We start from the raw sequence: 22,711 nt of genomic DNA, 5'->3' as shown, positions 1-22,711 counted from the left end.
GTACTAGGTGAAAGGTGAATGGAACAGTATCCTGGTGTCTATGCCAAATGGCATTGTGAAGCTGAGAACTTGTTAGATGCTGAATAGCACTTACTGGATATGAAATTTGTAAGCCTACCCATGGTTCCAGAATGGTGTAGTTGATAGGTGGTGCCGTACATATAACACCTCTATGCCTGCAAGCTCACATTGCCATGCTGGTCACTAACAGCGCTATTACAAAAGGAAAGAAGGCTTTGAGTGATAGCCTTTCTCAGCATGATGCAGGCAGACTGTCCCGAGAACTGATTTCAATGACCTTGGATTACTTGCTCACAAAGGAAGGTGGCATTTATACCGTTATTGTTCAAGAACGCTGCACCTACATTCCTGACGGGTCAGGTAAAAAAAATCACTCACCTGTTTGCTCACATCTCAGAGTTAGTGTACAAGATTAAGTGGGGGGGGGGGGGAAGAGAAGAGAAGCAGCTCATTGGCCATTATAGCCTTGGGTGGGGCTGGTGGCCTTTGGGGCACAAGGAGAAAGGTGGACTCGGGGTGACTGTTGGGATATACCTTATTACTTTATTGTCACCAAACAATTGATACTAGAGTGTACAATCATCACAGCGATATTTGATTCTGTGCTTCGTGCTCCCTGGAGTACAAATCAATAGTAAATATAATAAAAATGTAAATTATAAATCATAAATAAAATAACAGAAAAGGGAAAGTAAGGTAGTGCAAGTCAGGTCCGGATATTTAGAAGGTACGGCCCAGATCTGGGTCAGGATCCATTCAGCAGTCTTATCACAGTTGGAAAGAAGCTGTTCCCAAATCTGGCTGTATGGGTCTTCTTTATTGTACTGGGTATTTTACTTTTCGTTTTATATGTAGCTTACTTGGGAGTTCACGAAAGTCATACTAGTCTGAAGGTTGGCTCAACACATTTGCAACTTTCAAGGGGTGGAATGTCCTGTGGGGGGGGGGGGGCATAGATTACTCTGATTGTCAAAAGTCACTTCCATCATGATTGGTTAGTTTAGAAACTGCAGGTGCTTTCCCCACTGGATAGCTGCCTGGTGTACAGTTTCAAATATTCTGGGTATATAGAGAGCACATGTGGGAGGTTCTATCTGACTGACAGTGAGCAATCCTGAGTTGTTGTGGAGGAGATGGGGAGAGACCGTTACCACCTGGTAGAAGATGTCTGCAGTACTCCAGTAATTCACAGACCCATCCTGCTGGTCTTCCAATAGTCCGCTAGACCCTTAAAAATACCACCGGCAAATCCATTTTCACACAGAACTCCAAACCACCAACACAGCTGCTCTAGCCAATCATTCCCACTGAGGGAATTCCCATTCATACTGCCTCTGTAGCAGAGAGCTGCACAATTGACAAACAAATCACCCGATTCCCCTCACGCTCATTTTCAAAATTCTGCTACAAGGTTTGGGAAGATTAGCCCACTTCAAAAATCACTTAAAAACTCAGAAGTTATTTACTTTTGTAAAGTTGAAAACTCATGAGTGAGCTTGTTTGTAAGTAGGGCAATCCATAAGTTAGGCTTTGTAACCAGGAGAGGGCCTGTATATTTGCTTTAAGCAGAATCAATTCAAAAACTATTCACTCTAAGCACAATACAGTATATAACAGCTACACAAGTGCACGCAATTGATGCCCTAAATAAACAAAGAATCCCAGTTATTTTCTCAATTACTTTTTGTTCTTTAAGAGTTGTCCCAAATAAGCAGTTGTTCTGATTAACCAATGGCCTATTTAACCAGAATCCACTGTATTTCAGAAAGCCACTTCCTTCTGCTTCTTCAAAACAGCATTGTTCAATCACAGTGCGGTTACTTCAGCTGAGAAGCAACAGGAAGACTTTGTTTTGATCTGCACACATCAGCAGTTTAATGTACTATATCATTATTTAGATTGCAAGCACTATGCACAAAGACGCAGATAAATTTCAATCATGGTGCTATCACAAACATTCAAAGCTGGTTTGAATCTGTGATTTACTGTATCAGACTGGAAGCTATCATGCCACTGCCCTCAATGTAATTACATCATTAACATAGTTCTTACTCTGAAAACCTATATAGCATTTTCACTGTAAAAGCAAACATCGGTCAGAAACTAGAAATGGCAATGGTTGCAAGTGCAGTGAATATTGCCACCTATGTGTGATGAACTCCCAATGCAGCTAGTTTCAGCGGATGCACGAAAAGCTTCTATGTCACTTCTAAAGCAGGAAACAAAAAGCCCCAAGCCACTTTATTGGAGCATTAATAAACAAAATGTACACCAAGACACAAATAGAAAATCTAGGACAATTGGAAAAAGCTAAAGGCAGCCCTGCTTAAGGATCTCGGCCCAAAACATCAACTGTACTCTTTTCCATAGATGCTGCCCGGACTGACATGTCGGAACAGGGACTGCAATTAAAATGTTTGGCCACCAGGAAGTTCCACTACTGGCAGGTTGAGCGGAAGTGTTTGATGAAGCAGCCCCCACCCCCAACTCAAAATGTATCTCAACAATGTAGAGGCCTCCACACTGGGTGCACCAGACTCAATAGACTATCTCAGCAGATTAGCAAAGTTTAGCAGGTGAAGTGTTGTCACACTTGGAAGAACTGTTTGGGTCTCTGAATTGAGGCGAGGGAGGAGCTTAAGTGCCAGGAGGGATATTAGTGGGGGAAGTACGAATGGACAAGATAATCACAGGAAGAGTGGTCACTGCTGAAAGCAGTGTTGGGTGGGGGGGGGGGGGGGGAAGAAGGGAAAAGTAAACACTTTAGTGGTAGGATACCTTTGGAAGTTGGGGAGGAAGATGTATTGGATGTGGAGGTTCAGGGGTGGGAGGCAAGTATAAGGGGAACTTCATTAAGGCAGTGGGAAGATGGGTTGAGCATGGATGTTCGGCAAAGAGAGTGCAGCATCATAGTGGAAGAAGGGAAACCCAATTCTTTAAAACATCTCTGATTTCCTGGAAAGGAAAGACATCCTAGGAGCAGATGCAGCTGAGGCAAAGAAACTGAGAAAAGGGAATGGCAGTTTTACAGGAGACAGGGCAGGAAGAGATAGAGTCAAGATAATCATTACAATCAGTAGATTTATCAAGGATGTTGGTTGACAGCATCTCCAGAGATAGAGACAGAGTGATTGAGAAAGTGGAGTGAAGTGTTTGAAATAGACCAGGTGAATTTAAAGGCAGGGTGGAGGCTAGAGGCAAAGCTGATGAAACTGATGAACTCAGTATGGGTGCTTGAAGCAGCAACAATGCAATCCACAATGTTACAGTGGAAGAGTTGGGAAGCATTACTGGGAAAGGCTTGGAACAGGAACTGTTCTATGCAGTCAGTGAGGTAGCCGTGGGGACCTGCATAGCCAGGACCCATGTGGGTGCCCATGGCTACCTCTAGAGTCTGAAGAAAGTAGTAGCCAAAGTAAAAACTGTTGAGGTTCTATTACTGATGCTTCTGTAGCAAAGCAACATCTCAGTTTTAATTGCTATTGCTACCACTCAGTTCTTCATTTTAAAACATTAAGCAAAACTGGGCACCAAACAGAATAACAGAACTTGATGTGCACAGTAAGGAGACATCACCTTACAGTGACAGATAAAACGTTCCAATTTTATTCCTTCTATCTGAACCTTCAGATTTACTGCTGTTTTTCATTTGTCTACTGCCAAAACATTACATTGTTCATAGAATACTTATTAGGAATCTTTAGCAAAGCATATGGTAATGGATATCCAACAGCAAATTTAAAAACTGATTAATTTTATAAACAGATATTTTGAATGAACTTAAAGTTACTGTTGACAAAAATAACATTATTTACATTCCCAGGAGCCTGTGGAGAAAGCACAAGTCTAATTATTAGTAAGATAAACTCAAACAAGGAGATTATTCATGAGGCCACTCACTATTTGTTTTAATGAAAATGAAACAATCTTTTTTTTAGGATTTGGGAGTTGTTCTTAAGGCCAGAATTTATTGCCCATCTCCAATTTCCCCACGAGAGAGTAATAAGCTGTATTCTTGGACTTCTGCAATTTTTCTGGTCAAAGTTGACAATAGAGTGTAATAGAGTATGGAGTTTCAGGATTGAGATTGAGTGGTGACCAAGGTTTGGCAACATATTACCATAATCGCTGTGTTATTATTAGCCCTAGGATGTTGCAAAAGGTTGTTAGGGGTTCTGTGAGAGATTGTGATTTTTAAAAACTGTTCTTTTGAACTTTGCGCAACACACAATGCTAGCACTCAGTGGTGGGCATTGATCAAACAGCCCTGTTAGCAATTATGTTAGAGGTCTTTCAGCCCAGTAAGGTAGTGCACGGTAGAACCGTGTTTATTTGATTGAGTTCATTCTCAATTTTGAAATGAGAGATAGGGGAGGCTATTGATAATTGATGAGCTCTATATTGCACGGAGGGGAGGATGAGGAGCTGACCAGGAGACTGAAGTACGTTTTCTGAGCATTGAATAGACTCTCCCAGCTTGGGCTGTGGTGTCAGCCTCTCCCTCCTGAATCATCTCCCTAATTTCCCCTTATGCACTTCCAAACTGGCTAATGGGAGCAAACAAACTGAACAAGCGCAGTAGAAAATTGGAGGGAAATTTTCATTCTAAAGGAATTTTTACATGCCGCGATTCAGCTGCTGGCCTGCCGTTTCGCTGTTGTTGTAAATGTTGCAAAAATGAATTGTATTGGTTGGAAGCAAATTGTGTTAAGTTTTCGTAATTTTTGTGGTTTTCTCATTTAGTTACACATTTATTGTGGCACTCTTTTTTATATTTTATTAACTCGTGTTTCACAGAAATGTCTGACGGTCCAATCTTCTGAGTCATTTCACTGCACTAGTACAACAACAGACCAAAAAAGTCTTTACAATAAAAGCTACTTATCAATGGGTTTTACATGGACTGGTGATCCAAGTTGTCCTATCCAATGTGCAAAAGAGCTTACAAATGCAGTAATGGTTCCAGCAAAATTGAAAAGACACTCAACTACAAATCATAGCCATATGACACGTAAAATTGCTGATTATTTTAAATGACCTTTGGAATCTCAAAACAAACAGAATGAAACTTTTGTTAATGAAGTCACAGTCAGTAAAAAGATTCAGGAAGCAAGTTATTTAGTGGCTGAACTTATTATCCAGAACAGGAAAAGTCACAGTGGAGAGAATCTAATAATGCTAGTATATAAAATTATAGTGGGTAAAATGTAGGACATGATAAGAAATTGAAAAGTTTTCACTCTCAGAAGTACGATAAGTCAACGTATTGATGACACATGACATGATGCTGAAGAGGTTTTGTGTGATAAACTAAAAACCAACAGCTTCTCTATCCAAGGTGATAGGTCGACATTTATTGATAAAATCATTTACGTTGTAGCATTTGTGAGATTTGTAGATTTTAGTGAAATTCAAGAAGTCCTTTTCTGTTGCAAAGAGCTGTCCAAAACATGCAAAGACCAAGATATATTTAATGTTTTGTCTTCATATCTGGAAACAAAAGGTCTGTCTTGGAGAAACTGCATTGCTTTGGCTTATTCCATTCAGTAACTTTACTATTCAACATTCTCAATAAAATTTCACGGTGTAAATATAGCATTAGTTAAAATCAATTTACAACCTTCATTTACATGTTTATCTACCAAGCTTACCTTTAGAAAAACTAAATCCATTTTGGCTTAAGCCAGTTACTTAACAGAATATTTATTATGCTTGCCTTACAAGTTTTTAGAATTTATGAAAGAGATGAGAAAGAAAATTAAGTTTAAGAAAGATAAGCTAAGCTTAACTACCTTTTTTCAAGAAAGGTTGGCTAAAATTTCATTCTTTACTCAAAAGAGCATTGACAATTATTTTTGGATTACAGGTACTCCTCGAGTTACGAACATCCGATTTACGGACAACTCATACTTACAAACCGAGGAAGGAGAACGCCGTCCGCCATTTTAAGTCGGATCACGATGCTGTGTTGAGTGTGTAACTTTGTATTTGGCTTAAATTTTTCTTAGCAAGGTTCACCCTGACTCCGCCCCCTTTTCCGGTCCGCTGGTGACGCAGTGAGATCAGCGCCAGGCTCGAGAACCCCTCCACACTGCCACCTCCAGTTTAAATTCCCATGTGGAATATTGTGGAGGATCAAATATCCAAACCCAGCACAGCCCTCAGTTGTCCCGTTTAACCCGTCTCAGTGCGGTGGACTTTAGGACCTGGGGAATTCAGTGCGGTGGTCCTTAGGACTCAGTGGAGCTCGGGACCCACTGCCCGCCATGTTTCTGTTCCATTGACGGGAAGTGATCACGATTGAAAATAAAGTGGAAATAAAGTGTTTGGAAAGAGGTGAAAAGTCGTCAATTATTGGAAAAGCATTAGGCTGCAGTTGGTCAACGATCAGAACAATTTTAAAGGATAAAGGATAAAGCGAGAATAATGGAGCATGTGAAAGGCCCTGCCCTGATGAAAGCTACAATTATTACTAAGCAACGCAGTGGTTTAATTATTGGAATACATAGTTTCTTAAGTGCTTTATATGCATAGAAAGGTAAAATATATACTATATACTAAGACAAACGTTTGACTAACTGATGCTAACTAATACTGAATGTACTTGTTCCGGCTTACATACAAATCCAACTTAAAGATGAACTCAGGAATGGAACTCGATCGTAACCCGGGGACTGCCTGTATTGGTCATGCTAATGTATCATGAGCAGCAGATATAATAATTTATTTATTTAAAAAAAAAACACAGGGGTTCCCTGAGACCTGAACGTTATTTCAAGGGTTCCTCCGGGCAAGAAAGTTGAGAAAGGCTGATCTAGAGTAATCATACTTCCACCTTACACAAAAAAACTTTGAAGAAATGAAGAGGCCATTATACAAGACATACCCCTCAGTATTCAATGACCCCTTTGTAGTCACTGCAAAGTCTCTGCTGCTACTACTGAACTTCAGTGCATCCCTTAGCACATAGCCCTGCACCTTGGAATGTGCCAGCCAGCAGGATTTGCTTGCAGTCATTTCCTAACTCTGGAAGGCCAACACTGTCCAGATACCCCACTAAAAGGACACCATCCTCTGACAATAAAAAAATCTAGAGTGAAACCCTGCAAAATATGGACCATTCCCTATATCTTGGGAACCCCTTCACAATGACAATGACCATCAATGACGAAATTCACCTAGTGCATCAGACAAGCTTTCCGCCACACAAGCGTGTGGTGCGAGATCTCAAACACAAAACTTTTGGTCTACCAGGCACTTATGAATCCTACCCTCCTGTAAGCATCTGAGAAATAAATATCATACAACAAGCACCTCAGCGCAACGGAGAGATGCCACCAATTCTGTTATCACAATATTCTGCAAATCTACCGGCAGGTTAAGGGAGCCACAGCCAGCATCCTCCCAAGGTCAGCATCTCTGGCATCAAAGCCCCAATTACAATTCAGTTACTGCCAATGTGTAGATTGTAATATTCACATGCTCCACATCAGATTTTCAAAATGGACACTCTTCAAGGCTCTGTTAGAGCAAGAGATTGTCAACTAGACAGGAAAAATATCCATGAATGTTCTCAAAGCCATCTTGCAGAAGGATATAGCCCCACTGACTCATGGTAATACCTAACCCATGGCCACACAAAAATGGAGGAGGAACATTTAGAACACAAGAGACTCAGCAGATATTGGAAATCTGGCATTTTGTGTTATTCTGGAAGAACCCATCAGGCAGCATCTATGGATGAGAATAATGTCAACATGCCAGGTCAACACCCTTCATTAGGGACAGTTAGACACAAGATAAAAAGAGCAGGATTAGGCTTTTTGGCCCATTGAGCCTGCTCCACTTAGTATACCACTGAGGACCTGTGTGCTGCTGAACAGGCAGAAGCCCATTGTAAATGGCGGAAGGAACACATCACCTCCTAAACCAAACCATCAAGAGCTTCCTGCTACACAACTGGACAGCCTGACATTTTCATATTAGCATAGTCGGTCACTATTGCATTCCACAGAAATGGAATAAAAGCAAGTTGATGGACTGCCTGAGAAAATAACTTTGAGATTGCCTTTCAAAATAAACCCTGGGTAAGTCTACTCAGAGCCATGCTGACTGATAACTGATGGAATCACTGGAAAAAGCTCAGAGGTACATAAGCAAGAAGGTCCCAACTGGTTAACTTGGCAGAGGTGAGGACTGCTAAAAGCCAAGTCTGTATTAGCATACATATCTCATTAAGTTATCGTTTTTCTGTAGTATGATGGGAACTTATTAAAAAAGGATATACTGTCAATCAGTATGCAAAGGCACATAATTATGAAAGTAAACATTACAGGATCAAAATCTTTGCTGTTAAGCCACTTCTTCCTTTCAAGTCACAATGATGCATTTGCACATTACACCTCAATTATAATTATGATTTAACCGAATTGATTTTAATTATTCTCACAGGGTAACTTCAAGCTAACATGCTGCTCTTATTATCTGTCACTTTGTGCAGGATTGAATGTGGACCATGTACTTACAAAGTGACTGATTCTCCTGATGTATTAATGTGCTGCTTGGATTTATCGATCTTGCTTCACAAGTATTAATTAAACCTCCAGAGGTTTCACAGTGCTTAGTTTACGCTTTAGGACACAATCTTACACAGGAAAAAAATACTTAAGCAAACATGCTATGAAAACAAGATTCTCATACAATTTTAATTCACTCCACAAGGTCCTATTTGCTAATATACTTGTAAAGGTCAGCATTTCATCCTGGCTTTAAAAAATTTTAATATGTATTTTTCATGAAAAAGTCAGGTTTGGAAAGCTGAATCCGAAAGATGAAGTGGTTGCTGTGTGAAGGAAAAGGTTTTAATCATTTAGTGTCTACACTATTAATCACATGCAGACATAGGAGACCACCAATACTAAAATCTGGAGCCAAAAAAAAAGCTGTTAGAGGAACTCAGTTAGCATCTTACAGGAAATGGTCAGGTGATGTTTTGGGTTAAGACCCTTCATCTGCACAGAGTAGAAGGGAGACAGCCAGTAGAAAGCGGTGAGGGAGAGATGTGGGGAAGTACTGGCAAAAACAGGTGGATCCAGGTGAGGTGCTGATTGATTACTGGAGTCAGGAAGGTGAGCAAAGGATGGAAATGGTGACCGGGACCAAGAGGGGATAGGGAAGGCAGAGGACTGTTGATGATAAAACCTGATGGCCAAGGAGTGTGGAGCATGAAACTAAGGATGGATGGAACAGTGAGCGGGGAGAATTGGTGGGTGATGGGAGTCTGAAAGAAGTGGTGTGCCAGATGACTTGGGAAGATCAAAAGGAGAAAGAATGGAACAGAGGGAGAGCAGGTTTCCTGAAATTGGAGAATTCAATATATTCATGCCATCAGACTGTACACTACCTAGATGGAATGAGTTGAGAATTATGTGTAGTGAGAAGAAAGCTTTTTTAAAAAAATATATTGAGTTCTAACCAATTAAAAGGGAAGCAAATGCAGAAACAGATGGAATGACCTTAATTGTGCCACTGGCTGATACGACACAATTCAAATACACATACTGAATCAATCTATATATAGATCAAGCCACCAATTTTAGCTTTTTACAATGAAGAGAAAAATGGTATCCCAGCTCCATAGGCTGCCCACCTGGGTGCAGTACACACTATATTACCCCCTAGAATTGTCACTAGAATCGATGCAATATAATGTTATTCTTCAATTTAAAAGGGCATTATTGGCAGAACAACTGCTTCATTCTAGCAAAAGCATTGTTCTCTAGCAGTATTCCTACTTCAAGAATTAAACAAATCAAAGTTAACACCCATCTCCACAATCAAAACTGACACTTAAACAGCAACAAAGGAGCAATTCTTCAACCTGAAGTCATGTGGAAACAGTTCCTTCAGTTCAGTGTCCATACCCAATAATCCATTTTCTAAATGTTTGTCTTGAATTTCAATTATAAATCAAGACCCTCTCCCCCTCTGCATTCCCCAAAGGTCTTGAGAAACTTGAATATATGTCAGTGGCCCAACTAAGTATCTCAAATTCCTGTTTAAATGACTTTGCAATGAATCCTTTCATTTATATCTTTGTCAGAAAGGAGTATTAATCATGCACACCTAATATCTAGCATGAATATTCCATCTTATTAATTTATTTGCCAGGTAACCAATATTATATTCAGTTTAAAAAATATGAAGTATTACCTTGAACTAGGTGGGGGCTTCCACTTAACTGGAGATGAGGGTTTGAATTTCTTGAGCTCCTCAGGTATAGATGTGGAAAACAATCGAAAACCTGAGAAACATTCTTAAAATGAAATGCTTCGAATTATATAGGATCACTGAGTCATAGAAAAATACATCACAGTAACAAGCCCTCTGGTCCATCTATCCTATGTCAAACCATTTAAACTGCCTGCTCCCATTAACCTAGTGGGACCATAACCCTCCATACCCCTACCATCCATGCACCTACCCAGATTTCTCTTAAACATTGAGTTCGAGCTTGCATGGACTATTTGCACTGGCAGCTCGTTCTACACTCCTGACCTTCTAAGTGGTTTCCCCTCATGTTCCCCTTAAAACTTCTAGCTCTATCAAATCTGCCCTCAATCTTTTATGTTCCAAGGAAAAAGTCCTAACCCTATTCAATTTTTCTTCATAACTCAGGTCCTCCAGTACTGGCAACATCCTTGTAAATTTTCTCTGTACTCCTTCAACCTTATTTACATCTTCTGTAGGTAGGTGACCAAAAGAGCACACACAATACTCCAAATAAGGCCTCACCGGCATCTTACACAAAGTCAACATAATATCCCAACTCCTGTACTCAATAAATTGATTTATGAAGGCCAATAGCTTTCTTTATGACACCACTTCAGTGAATTATGGACCTGTATCCCCAGATTCCTTTGTTCTACCGCACTCCTCAGTGCCCTGCCGTTCACTGTGTAAGCCTACCCTAGTTGGTCCTACCAAAGTGGAACACCTCATACTTATCTACATTAAATTCCATCTGGCGTTTTTCAGCTGGTCCAGTTCCAGCTGCAAATTCTGATAGCCTTCCTTGCTGTCAACTATACCCCCAATCATGGTGTCACAGCAAACTTGCTGATCCCAATAATCACATTATCATCCAGATCACTGATCACAAAAATCATCGATCTCCGAGGCACTCCACTAGTCACAAACCTCCAGTCAGAGAGTCAGCAGGCATATCAAAATTTATGATCACTCTCTGGCTTCTCCCACAAAGCAAATGTCTAATCCAATTTACTTCATCTTGAATGCCAAGCGACTGAACCTTCTCGACCAATGTCCCACGTAGGACCTTGTCAAACGCCTTGTTAAAGTCCATATAGACAACTTCCACTGCCTCGCCTTCAACTTTCCTGGTAACTTCCTTGAAAAACCCCAAGACTGGTTAGACACAACCTACCACAAACAAAGCCATGCTGACTATCCTTAATCAGTCTATGTCTATCCAATTACTCATATCCAGTCCCTTAAAATACCTTTAAATGTCAGGCTCACCTGCCTTTACTTTCCTGGCTTATTTTTAGAGCATTTCTTAAACAGCAGAATAACATTAGCCATCCTCCAATCTTCCAGTACATCAGCTATCACAAAGGATGATTTAACTATCTTTGCTAGGGCCCCTTCAATTTCTGCACTTGCTTCCCACCGGGCCTGAGAGAACACCTCATCAGTGCTGGGGATTTGTCCACCTTAATTTGCTTCAAAACAGCAAACAACTCCTCTTCTGTATTCTGAATGGGGTCCATGAAGTCAATGCTGCTTTGTATAGACTGAGCCTGTCTTCCAAGTAAACACAGATACAAAAAAAATCACCCCATCTCTTTTGGCTCCACACATGGCCAATTTTATCCTTCGCAATTCTTTTGTTCTTAACATCTTTGTAGAATCCCTTAGGATGTTCCTTCACCTTGTCTGCTAGGACAACCTAGTGCCTTCTTTTAGCCCTCCTGATTTCTTTAATTGTTCCCTTGCATTTCATATACTCCATGCGTATTTCATTTGTTCCAAACTGCCTATACCTACTACACACCTTTTTTCTTAAACAGGGTTCCACAAACCTATTATCTCTACCTTTTATTCTGACAGGTGAATACAAGCTTTCTACACTCAAAATTTCACTTTCGAAGGCTTCCCACTTACCAAGTACATCTTTGCCAGAAAACAGCCTGTCCTAATCCACACAGGATGGTATCCTTGGTAATACCATCTAAATTGGCCTTTTTGCAATTTAGAATCTCAACCCATGGACCAGAACCATCTTTTTACATGTTTACTTTCAAACTAATGGCATTTTGGTTACTAGATGCAAAGTGTCCCCTATACAAACTTCTGTCACCTGCCCCAATGGCAGATCAAGCATCTCTTGTAGTAGGGACTTCTACATACTGATTCAGGAAACTTTCCTGAATTTGGCAAACTATCCCATCGAGTCTTTTTACAGTATGGAAGTCCAGTCATATGAGGAAAGTTAAACTCATCCAAGATGACAATCACATTTCTTGCAGCAGTTTGCTGTCTACAGATTTGTTCCTCCAAATCCCTCGGCTCGTTGGGCATTCTGTAATATAGCCCCATTAACATGGATATACGTTTCTTATTCCTTAGTTTCAGCCATAATGCCTCATCAGATGAGTTCGCCAGTCTGTCCTGACTGAGTACTGCAGTGACATTTCCTCAACTAGTAACACCACTCTTCCTTTAATCCCTTCCACTCTGTTGCGCCCAAGTCAATGGAACCCGTTGAGCTGCCAGTTCTGCCCCTCCTCCAACCAAGACTCACTAATGACTACAATATCATAATTCCACGTGTTGATCCATGTCCTGGGCTCACCTGCCTTTCCCACGCTACTTCTTGCATTGAAATATAATGCAGCTCAGAATATTAAAATCACACCATGAGCAACCTTTTGATTCCTAACTTTGTCTGAGGCCTTAACATCATCTGTCTCCACCATCTGTTCCGGCACTCCAGCTCCTGTCACCCTGCAAATCTAGTTTAACCCCCCTCCCCCATACAGCACTCGCAAACCTTCCTTCAAGGATTAGTCCCCTTCCAGTCCAGGTGCAAACCGTCCCTTCTGTACAGGTTCCACCTTCCCTGAAAGAGCTCAAATGATCCAAAAATCTGACACCCTCTCTCCAACACCTTAGCCATGTGTTTAACTGTACTATCATCCCATTTCTGGCTTCACTAACGGGTAGTAATCCTGAGAATACAACACTGGAGGTCCTGACCTTTATTTTAGCACCTACCTCCCTGAACTGCCCATGCAGAGCTTCTTCACTCTTCCTACCCACGTCACTGGTACCTAAATGGACCACGATCTCTGGCTGTTCACCCTCCCACTTAAGAATGTGAGGACTTGATCAGAGATGTCCTTGACCCTGACACCCAGGAGGCAACACACCATCTGGAATCCTCATTCTCATCCACAGAACCCCTCTTCTGCTGCTGTAAGTAACAAATCCTTTATCGCCACAGCTCACCTCTTCTCCCACTTCCCTTCTATGTTTCGGTGGCAGAGACCTGACCGCTGTACTTTCCTCTGCTAGGTCATAACACACCCACCCCTCACCACCCAAAACAGTAAATATAACAAATAAAATAATCCTTAAAGAATTGATCCAACCTTGAAAAGGATGCCCACTTATTCTACCTTCATTCTTTTCTAAAAATTCATTGCCAAGATACTGGCATTGCTTGCAAGATCAGCATTCGTTCCTAAACCCTAATTGCCCTTGAGGTGGTGGTGAGCCATCCCCTTGAACTGCTGGTTTAAAATTGAAGGTGCTTCAAAACTTAGACCTAGCAATAGACTTTCAAGTCAACGTGGTGTGCCACTTGGAAGAACACCCAAACATGGTGGTATACTGTCTTCATCCTTCTTGCTATCCCAGGTCACAGATTTGGCAGACACTGTCAAAGTAACCCAGTGAATAACTTTTTTTTGTATATGGCATACACTGATGTCACTGTGTGCCATGGGTAGAAGGAATAAATGCTTCACGTGGTTTATTGGGAGCCAACCAAGCAGATACCTGTATTGTGGATGCTGTTGATCTTCAAGTTGCTGGTGTTATATTTTTGCAAGCAAACAGAATATTCCATCAGGCTTCTGAATTGTAAATTGTGAAAAAGGTCTCAAGATGTCAGGATGCTTTATATCCTGCAGATGTACATTCTCTGACCTATTCTTGTGGCTATGGCATTTCATTAGCAGAGCATTGATGGTGTGGGACCTGACAGTGGTAATGCCATTGAACATTAAGGCTGTTATAAGTGGTTATGGCTGATAATGACCACTTATCAACTCATCTCTGTCACACCTGGCCAAAGGGATGGAATTGTTGGACAAAATAAAAGTAGCTATCTGCTAAGTTCTACCTGCACACAGATTTTTTAAAAATATTTCTTCACACTGAAATACACTTCTAATAACATTTCCAGATTTAAAACTGATGTACAAGAAATGCGCATATTTAAGACAGGTTTATAATGGAATGAAAAGTTATATTAACAGAAGGCTTTTAGTCCAGAAAAACAAATTGATAATTGCAATGCTCAATTACCTTCATCATCACCAGTTTCTGCTTGCTGCTTAAGAAAGGGTCCAGAATTGTTGACAGTAATGATGCTGAAAAGTAGAAAAGACATTGAATAGAATTGAGTTGTACATTGACATTCGTATGCAGAACTACCTTCCCTGATTTCACAGTGATAAACCAACCTACTATGGTACATGAAGATTTATGTGAAAACTAGACTGCAAATAAGTAGACCATGAGTGATTTAGCAGCAGAATTATTGACAAATCTTATTTCTTTCAACCTTAAAAGAAAACTAATACATAGTTAGTAGACCAAGTTCTGCACATTCCTTGGGCTTATAACCTGGCACATATGGTATCCTCACACAAAATGAAGTGGAACAGTACCACTTATAAAGACATCTTAACTTTATTCAACAACCTAATCCCCAATTCCCAAATATTATTTTAATCAAGAAAAAAATTCTGCATTATATACAAAACTAATTTGATTTGTATTCACTTTTGCTCCTAGTCCTTCTTAGCTAGAAGTAATACTTGATTTTAATAGAGTACATTTGACACAGCAAAATGTCCCAAGGCATTTCAGTGCACAATGAGACAAAAATTAACAGCCAGGAAAAAGAGTGCAAAAGATTCTCAGCAAGGTAATTTACTTACTTCTTTTTTTAAAAGAAGTGTGCCTTAAGGGAGGAAAGACTGATGCAATGTGCTAGGGAGAAGATTCCAGATATCAGATGATTGCTGATGAGACTTCATGCCTAGGTATAGTCGACGACAATGATGTGAAGAGTTGAAATATTTACAGAACTTAGAGGAATGCAAAGTTCCCATTTGATCAAGGAGAAAAGGAAATTACAAAAACCTGGAAAGGAAACTGAGCATAACTAGAATTTTTCTATTTGCTTTGAAGACAATACGAAATAAAGTGCAAAACAAACTCTTGCTTGTTCAAAGAGATTGACACTATCAAACTCAACCTGGCCAAAGAGTGAAGTGGAGTGTTTATCACCAAGGACCCTAAATCTGAAGGCCTGGTGGCACCCCTGAATGGTGCTGGGTCCATTTGAGATGAACTGCTATTAACAAGCTGAACTATTGGGGGGGGGGGGGGGGGGAAGAGAGGGAGAGGCTTTAGTCCATTCCCCTCAGTGGAGGCACAAGGAGCTGGATGTGGCAGCTTTTGAACAAGAGGATAACTACTCACCTATTGAGATCTTCCCATAACCAATGATCTCATTTTAAGGACTATTTATCTTTTTATTTCATGCTCTTGTAATGTATTGCTATTTATTTATATTTGCATCTGCACAACTTGTCTTCTATGCTCTTGCTCTTTCCATTGATCCTGCTTACAGTTGCTATTCTATAGGATTGCTGAGTATGCCTAGAGGAAAAAGAATCTCAGGGTTGTACGTGGTAACATGTATGAACTGAACTTTGAAGAGGAGCTGGTCCTGGACCCTGGGGTACAACAGTAGTAGTGGGAACCCACCAGCAATTTGTTGCACTGTGAAGGTCAGTGGAGAACGTACCCATGGAGGAAAAGGTTAGGTTTGAGAGCTGGGTGGGATCTGTTATCAATCAATTTTGCCATAGACCTCATTGCCGGGAGTGGGTCATAAAGAGTTAATGATGGTCTCTTCAGTCTCAGTGAGGACACTGCTTCAGAGTAATGGAAGAATAATGGGTCCAGCAGTGAGTGAGGAATTGCTTAGGTTAATGGAACAAGACGCAACCAAAGAAAGGATGTTGAATGGTGGAATGATAAGTGCATCTCCACAGAAAGGTAGAAAGTGGCAGTAAAAAACAGAATTTTCTCTTTTATTAGTCTAGAGTCAATGTTATTGTATCCTATGATACAGCAACAAAAAGACTAGAAATTTAGAGCAAGAAGTTTTAAAGAGAATCCATGAGGCAAGTTCTTCACAGGGAGTGCTTTATATCTGGCAAATACTATCAGAGGAGATAAAGTTATATCAAGAGGCATTTAACTAGGCAAAACAAAGGATATGGTTCTAATGCAGGCAGATGCCATTAGTGCAAATGGGCATAAAGGTCAGCATGTATATAGTGGGCTACAGGTCCTGTTTCTGTGATTTATGACTCAACTTTAAAGTTACTTTAAAATAATGATTTCAGCTAATTTATGTTGCTACTGAAGTACCAATTTTCACCACTAGATGCTCAAGTGAGCTAGCAAATGCAATCAGATGTTGAGACTACCTTTTACAGGGTTTCTTCAATCATGCAACAGAGACCACGCTGATCATTTCCAAAACTGGGACACGAAAAGGACATTTCTGATTGGTTTCCACTAATGTTCCAAAGAAAATCTGGTTAAGTATCATAACAGTAACCTCTCACTCAATGTCAGCAAGACCGAGGAACTGATTACAGTCTTCAGGAAAGGGAAACCAGAGGTCAATGAACCAGTTCTCATTGGAGGATCTGAGGCAGAAAGCTTTAGCAACTTTAAATTCCTTGGTGTTACTATTTCAGAGGATCTATCCTGGACCCAGCACACAAGTGCAATTATGAAGAAAGCATGTCAGCACCTCTACTTCGTTAGGAGTTTGTAGAGATTTAGCATGACATCTAAATTTTGACAAACTTCTATAGATCTGTAGTGGAGAGTATATTGACTGGCTGCATCAAGCCTTGTATGGAAACATCAATGCCTATGAATGGAAAATTCTACAAAAATAGTGGATTTAGCCCAGTACATCACAGGTAAAGCAGCCCCCCACCCCATCATTGAGCACATCTACATGAAATGCTGTCATAGGGAAGCAGCATCCATCAGAGATCCCCATCACCCGTCATGTTCTCTTCTCACTGCTACATTCAAGTAGAAGGTACAAGAGCATCAGGACTTAAACCATCAGGTTCAAGAACAGTTACTACCTCAACCATCGGGCTCTTGAATAAAAAAGGGAATAACTACATTCAACATCACTTACCCCATCATCGAAATGTTCCCAGAACCTAGAGTCGCACTTTCAAGGACCATCTCATTACCTCATGTTCTCATTATTTATTTATATTTGAATTGTGTTGTCTTCTGCATTCTGGTTGACCTTTCATCAATCCTGTTAATAGTTACTATTCTAGATTTATTGAGCATGCCCACAAGAACAGCATTGAAACTCTAGTTGTTGACGGTCAGCAGGAGACGCTCATGGAATGAGCACTGTTCCAGATTCGCTCCATAACCTTTACTTTTCTTAACCTATGATCACCCTTATTTAACTTACTTTTACCTACACCAAAAGATTCTTGCTACTTTTTTGGACTTATCCTTAAGAGTTTATTATGAATTTTTGAAGAAATGAATACAGAAATGGCTCTTAGATCTAAAGGGCGAGAACCTGGGAAGGATCCTAACAGGAACGGGAAGGGGAAAAAGACTGATCCTAAGCGCACTGAATTGACTTATGAAATATTATTGGAGGTTTTAAATGAAAAATTTGAAGAACGACGACAAATTTTTTAAACAAGATATAAAGGCTTTTCAAGATTATATGGATCAGACGGATTCAGTAGTTAACCAGCAGCAAGTTCTAATCGCAACTTTGCAAGAGGACGCTCTGAAGCGAGACTTGAATTGAAAAACTGGAGCAGAAATTACTTTCGACTATTAAACAGGTGGAAACACTTAAAGCCAAGAGTGTCGACTTCTGGACCAATTCTCAAAGACAGAACTTACGCATACTTGGTCTCCCGGAAGGTATTGAACAAGGGGACCCCTCAAAGTACTTTGCTCAACTTTTAAAGGATGCGTTCCCTTCTGCATTCCCAGACAGTCCTCCGTTACTTGATCGCGCTCACAGAATTATGCGTCGATCCCCAAGTGCTTCAGCTAAACCACCGGTTGTTTTCACTATGTGCATGTTAAAGAGCAACTTATTTGTGTGGCTCGTCCTGTAGGGATGGTCAATTTTCAAGATCACAATTTTCGATTAGTGGAAGATTTTAGTCCAGAAGTAATGAAGGCAAGGCTTCTTTTTAAACCTCTGATGTCCAAATGTTATGAGAAACATCTAAAACCTGCGCTCTTATACCCTGTGAAGCTCAGAAACTCGCCTCCAAATACACCATGGCGTGTTTTCCTTTCTACATCTGATGCGAGAAGCTTTCTGAATGAGAACTTCCCTACTGCTATGGATTTTCATCTCTAATAAATGAGTGATTTTGATTGTGTAAGATGGGTTTTTTCCCTAAATCTTAATCAGTTTTTTTTTAGTTTCTTCATTTGGGCTGATTTTAAACTACTAAAATGTCTGTGATGTCGTCACTTCCGGGTCCGCCCCTTATTTTTGTTCCTCTTCCGGGTGCATGAGTTCATAATTTGGTTAACCCTTTATATACCAAAGGGTTGATTTCAGAAATATGGCTCAGACCATTAATTTTGTCTCTTGGAATACTAATAGCTTAAACCATCTGATTAAACAGAAAAAGATTTTCAAGGTATTCCAAAGACTTAATGCGCATATTATTTTTGTACAAGAAACTCATGTGAGGAAAGAGGACAATTATCGCTTTTTTAGGTTTTGGGGGGGTCAACAGTACCATTTGAATTCAAATGCTAAAGTAAAGGGAGTTTCAATTTTTATTGACTCCTATATTACATTTTTCCAACACGATGTCTTTTCGGATCCGAATGGTAGATTTTTGTTAATTACTGGCTTACTTTTTAACAAAAAGGTTGCTATGGTTAATGTTTATGCTCCAAATGTGGATTGTCCCAATTTTTTTAAGTCCTTATTTACTTCTCTACCTAATCTAAATGAATATAAGTTAATAATGGGTGGTGACTTTAATTGTTGTTTAAATCCTTTGTTGGACAAATCTATATCTACTCAGACTTTACCTAATAAGTCGGCCACTTGTATTAACTCTTTTTTGACTGATAATGGAATTTTTGATATTTGGAGATTTCGGCATTCTAAGGACAAAGAGTTTTCATTTTTCTCACATGTTTATCATTCCTACTCGAGAATTGATTATTTTTTTTATTGACTCTTGTTTTATTCCATCAGAAATTGGTTGTAATTTTGATATTATAGCCCATGCTCCATTAAAACTTTCTATTAAACTTACGGATACAGCTTCTAGTGCTAGACAATGGCGATTTGATTCTACCTTACTGCAAGATCCGGATTTTATTAAATTTATGAAGAAACAGATCGATTTCTTCTTTTCAACTAATTCCACGGATGATATTTCTTGCGGAACACTTTGGGACACTTTTAAAGCATATATATGTGGACAGATTATCTCCTACTCTGTTGGTCTGAGAAAATGCATTAAGGAGGAAACACTTTTATTGGTTGATAAAGTTAAAGAGACTGACAAGAAATATTCGATTACTCCTAGTAAGGAGCTTTACAAACAAAGGGTTGAACTTCAAACAGAACATAGTTTATTACTTACATCTTCAATTGAAAATCAATTAATGAAAACAAGATCTGATTTTTATATACATAGTGATAAATCGGGTAAACTGTTAGCTAGTCAATTGAAGAATGCTTTGGTTAAACGTCAAATTACTAAGATCCGTCAGCAGAATGGGGATCTGACAGTTAACCATGATGAGATAAACAAATCATTTCAAGATTTTTATACCTCCCTGTATCATTCCGAATTCGTTCATGATCATAATACCATGTGTGATTTTCTTGGGAAATTGAATTTTCCAAAATTATCATCAGATGATCTTTCAATATTAGAAGCTCCTATTACGGATGCAGAAATTAAAGGGGTTATTTCCTCTATGAACTCTGGGAAAGCACCAGGTCCAGATGGATATACAGTAGAATTTTTAAAATGTTTTTCCGCTACTCTTTCTCCTTGGTTTTGCAGGGTTTTTGAAGAAGCAATTAGATTGGGCAATCTGCCACAATCTTTTTATAGAGCTTCCATTTCTTTAATATTGAAGAAAGATAAAGACCCTACTGACTGTGCATCCTATCGACCAATATCTTTATTGAATGTAGATTTCAAGATCTTTTCCAAGTTACTGGCATCCAGGCTGGAGAAGGTATTACCCCAAATTATTTCGGAAGATCAAACCGGTTTTATTAAAAATCGCTATTCTTTTTTCAATGTTAGGAGATGATTGAATATTGTTTATACTCCTTCACATAGCACTTCAGAATGTGTCATTTCATTAGATGCGGAGAAAGCATTTGATAGAGTTGAATGGCCATACTTACTTAATGTGCTTGAGAAGTTTAATTTTAGTCGACATTCATTTCCTGGATTAAACTGATATATCATACTCCAGTAGCCTCGGTGCTTACTAACAATCAAAGATCTCCCTGTTTTTGTTTATTTCGGGGTACTAGACAAGGCTGTCCTCTTAGTCCATTATTATTTGATATTGGTTTAGAACCCTTGGCAATTGCTATCAGAGAATCACAGAACATTTTTGGCATTAATCGTGGGACAGATATACATAAGCTATCATTATATGCAGATGATTTATTATTATTTATTTCTGATCCTGAGAAATCCATTCCTGCAGTTATATCATTGTTGGCTCAATTTAGTGATTTTCCCGGGTATAAATTAAATCCTAATAAGAGTGAATTGTTTCCTTTAAATAGACAGGTTCCAATTTATGGAAATTTACCTTTTAAATTAGTTAATGACTCTTTTACCCTTAATCGATCAGATTAAATGTTTGTTTACTAAATGCTCACCAGTATCTTTATCTCTGATAGGTCGGATTAATGCTATTAAGATGGTTATTTTACCCAAGTTTTTATATATATTTCAAGCGGTACCAATTTTTATTCCGAAATCCTTTTTTGCTAATGTTGATTCAAAAATTTCCTCATATATATGGCAGAATAAAAATCCTAGATTAGGTAAAAAATATTTACAGAAGGCAAGGAAGGAAGGTGGATTGGCATTGCCTAATTTTAGATTTTATTATTGGGCAGTTAATATCCGATATTTGATAGTTGGTTAAAAGATTGGGATATATCTTTTAGCCCTCATTGGGTGAATCTGGAAATTAAATCTGTACAAGGATTTGCATTGGGTTCTATTTTAGGGACTTCTCTTCCCTTTGCTCTTTCTAAATTGCCGAAATGAATTGACAACCCAATAGTTAAACATACTTTACGTGTATGGTTTAAATTTCGGAAATTTTTTGGGTTGACTCAGTTTGTTTTAAATATCCCTATTGTATCCAATTGCTTTTTTTTATCCTTCTATTATAGACCAAGCTTATTCAGCTTGGAAGACTAAAGGATTACTACGATTTTCTGATTTATTTTTGGATAATTGTGTTATGTCTTTTGAACAATTATCTAATAAATATAATTTGCCTAGATTTCATTTTTTTTAGATATTTACAGATTAGGAATTTCTTAAATACTGTACTTCCCACTTTTCCAAATTTTGTGTCTTCAGGTATTTTGGAGAATTTGTTTGAACTAAATCCTTGTCAGAAAGGGCTAATATCAAAACTTTACAATATAATTATGAAGATACATTCAGATCCCTTCTATAAGATTAAAAATGATTGGGAAAGAGAACTTAACCTTACTATCCCTATTGAGAATTACTATTATCCCTATTGAGAATAGGGATATTACTATCCCTATTCTTCAACTAGTTAATACATCATCTATATGTGCTAAACATTCATTAATACAGTTTAAGGTTGTGCATAGGGCTCATATGTCCAAGGATAAATTGGCTCATTTTTATTCCTATATAAATCCTATTTGTGACAGATGTCATTCTGAGACAGTGTCTTTAACTCATAAGTTCTAGTTGTGTCCGCTTTTGAAAAAATATTGGAAAGACATTTTTGATATTATTTCTACGGTATTGAACATTGATTTACAACCTTATCCTATTACTGCAATTTTTGGTTTACCAATGATGGACTCACTCCATTTATCCTCTTCAGCTTGCCGAATGATTGCATTTCTTACTTTAATGGCTAGAAGATCTATTTTGTTGAATTGGAAAGAAATTAATCCTCCTACCATATTTCATTGGTTTTCTCAAACTATGTTATGTCTAAATTTAGAAAAAATTAGAAGTGTTGTATTTGATACTTCTATTAAATTTGA

At 39.0% G+C, this 22,711-nt stretch overlaps 1 protein-coding gene across 7 annotated transcripts in view; it reads right to left on the bottom strand.

Annotated features, from left to right (window-relative positions):
* Positions 1–22,711, bottom strand: part of c13h12orf43 (chromosome 13 C12orf43 homolog) — a 44,221-nt gene that overhangs the window by 8,197 nt on the left and 13,313 nt on the right. For 5 of the 7 annotated variants that reach the window (XM_059988332.1, XM_059988335.1, XM_059988330.1 and 2 more), the window contains 2 exons: positions 14,638–14,702; positions 10,234–10,336 (listed from right to left, as the gene is read on the bottom strand). In XM_059988332.1, coding sequence (XP_059844315.1) covers positions 10,234–10,336; positions 14,638–14,702 — 168 coding nt within the window. The remainder of the gene's footprint in view (positions 1–10,233; positions 10,337–14,637; positions 14,703–22,711) is intronic. The other 2 variants (XM_059988334.1, XM_059988337.1) reach the window with 1 other exon arrangement.

The sequence above is a fragment of the Hypanus sabinus genome, chromosome 13 (assembly GCF_030144855.1).
Source record: "Hypanus sabinus isolate sHypSab1 chromosome 13, sHypSab1.hap1, whole genome shotgun sequence".
Lineage (NCBI taxonomy): Eukaryota > Metazoa > Chordata > Chondrichthyes > Myliobatiformes > Dasyatidae > Hypanus > Hypanus sabinus.
The sequence above is the reverse complement of the archived record's forward strand: the minus strand, read 5'-3'. Positions and strand labels throughout refer to the sequence as shown.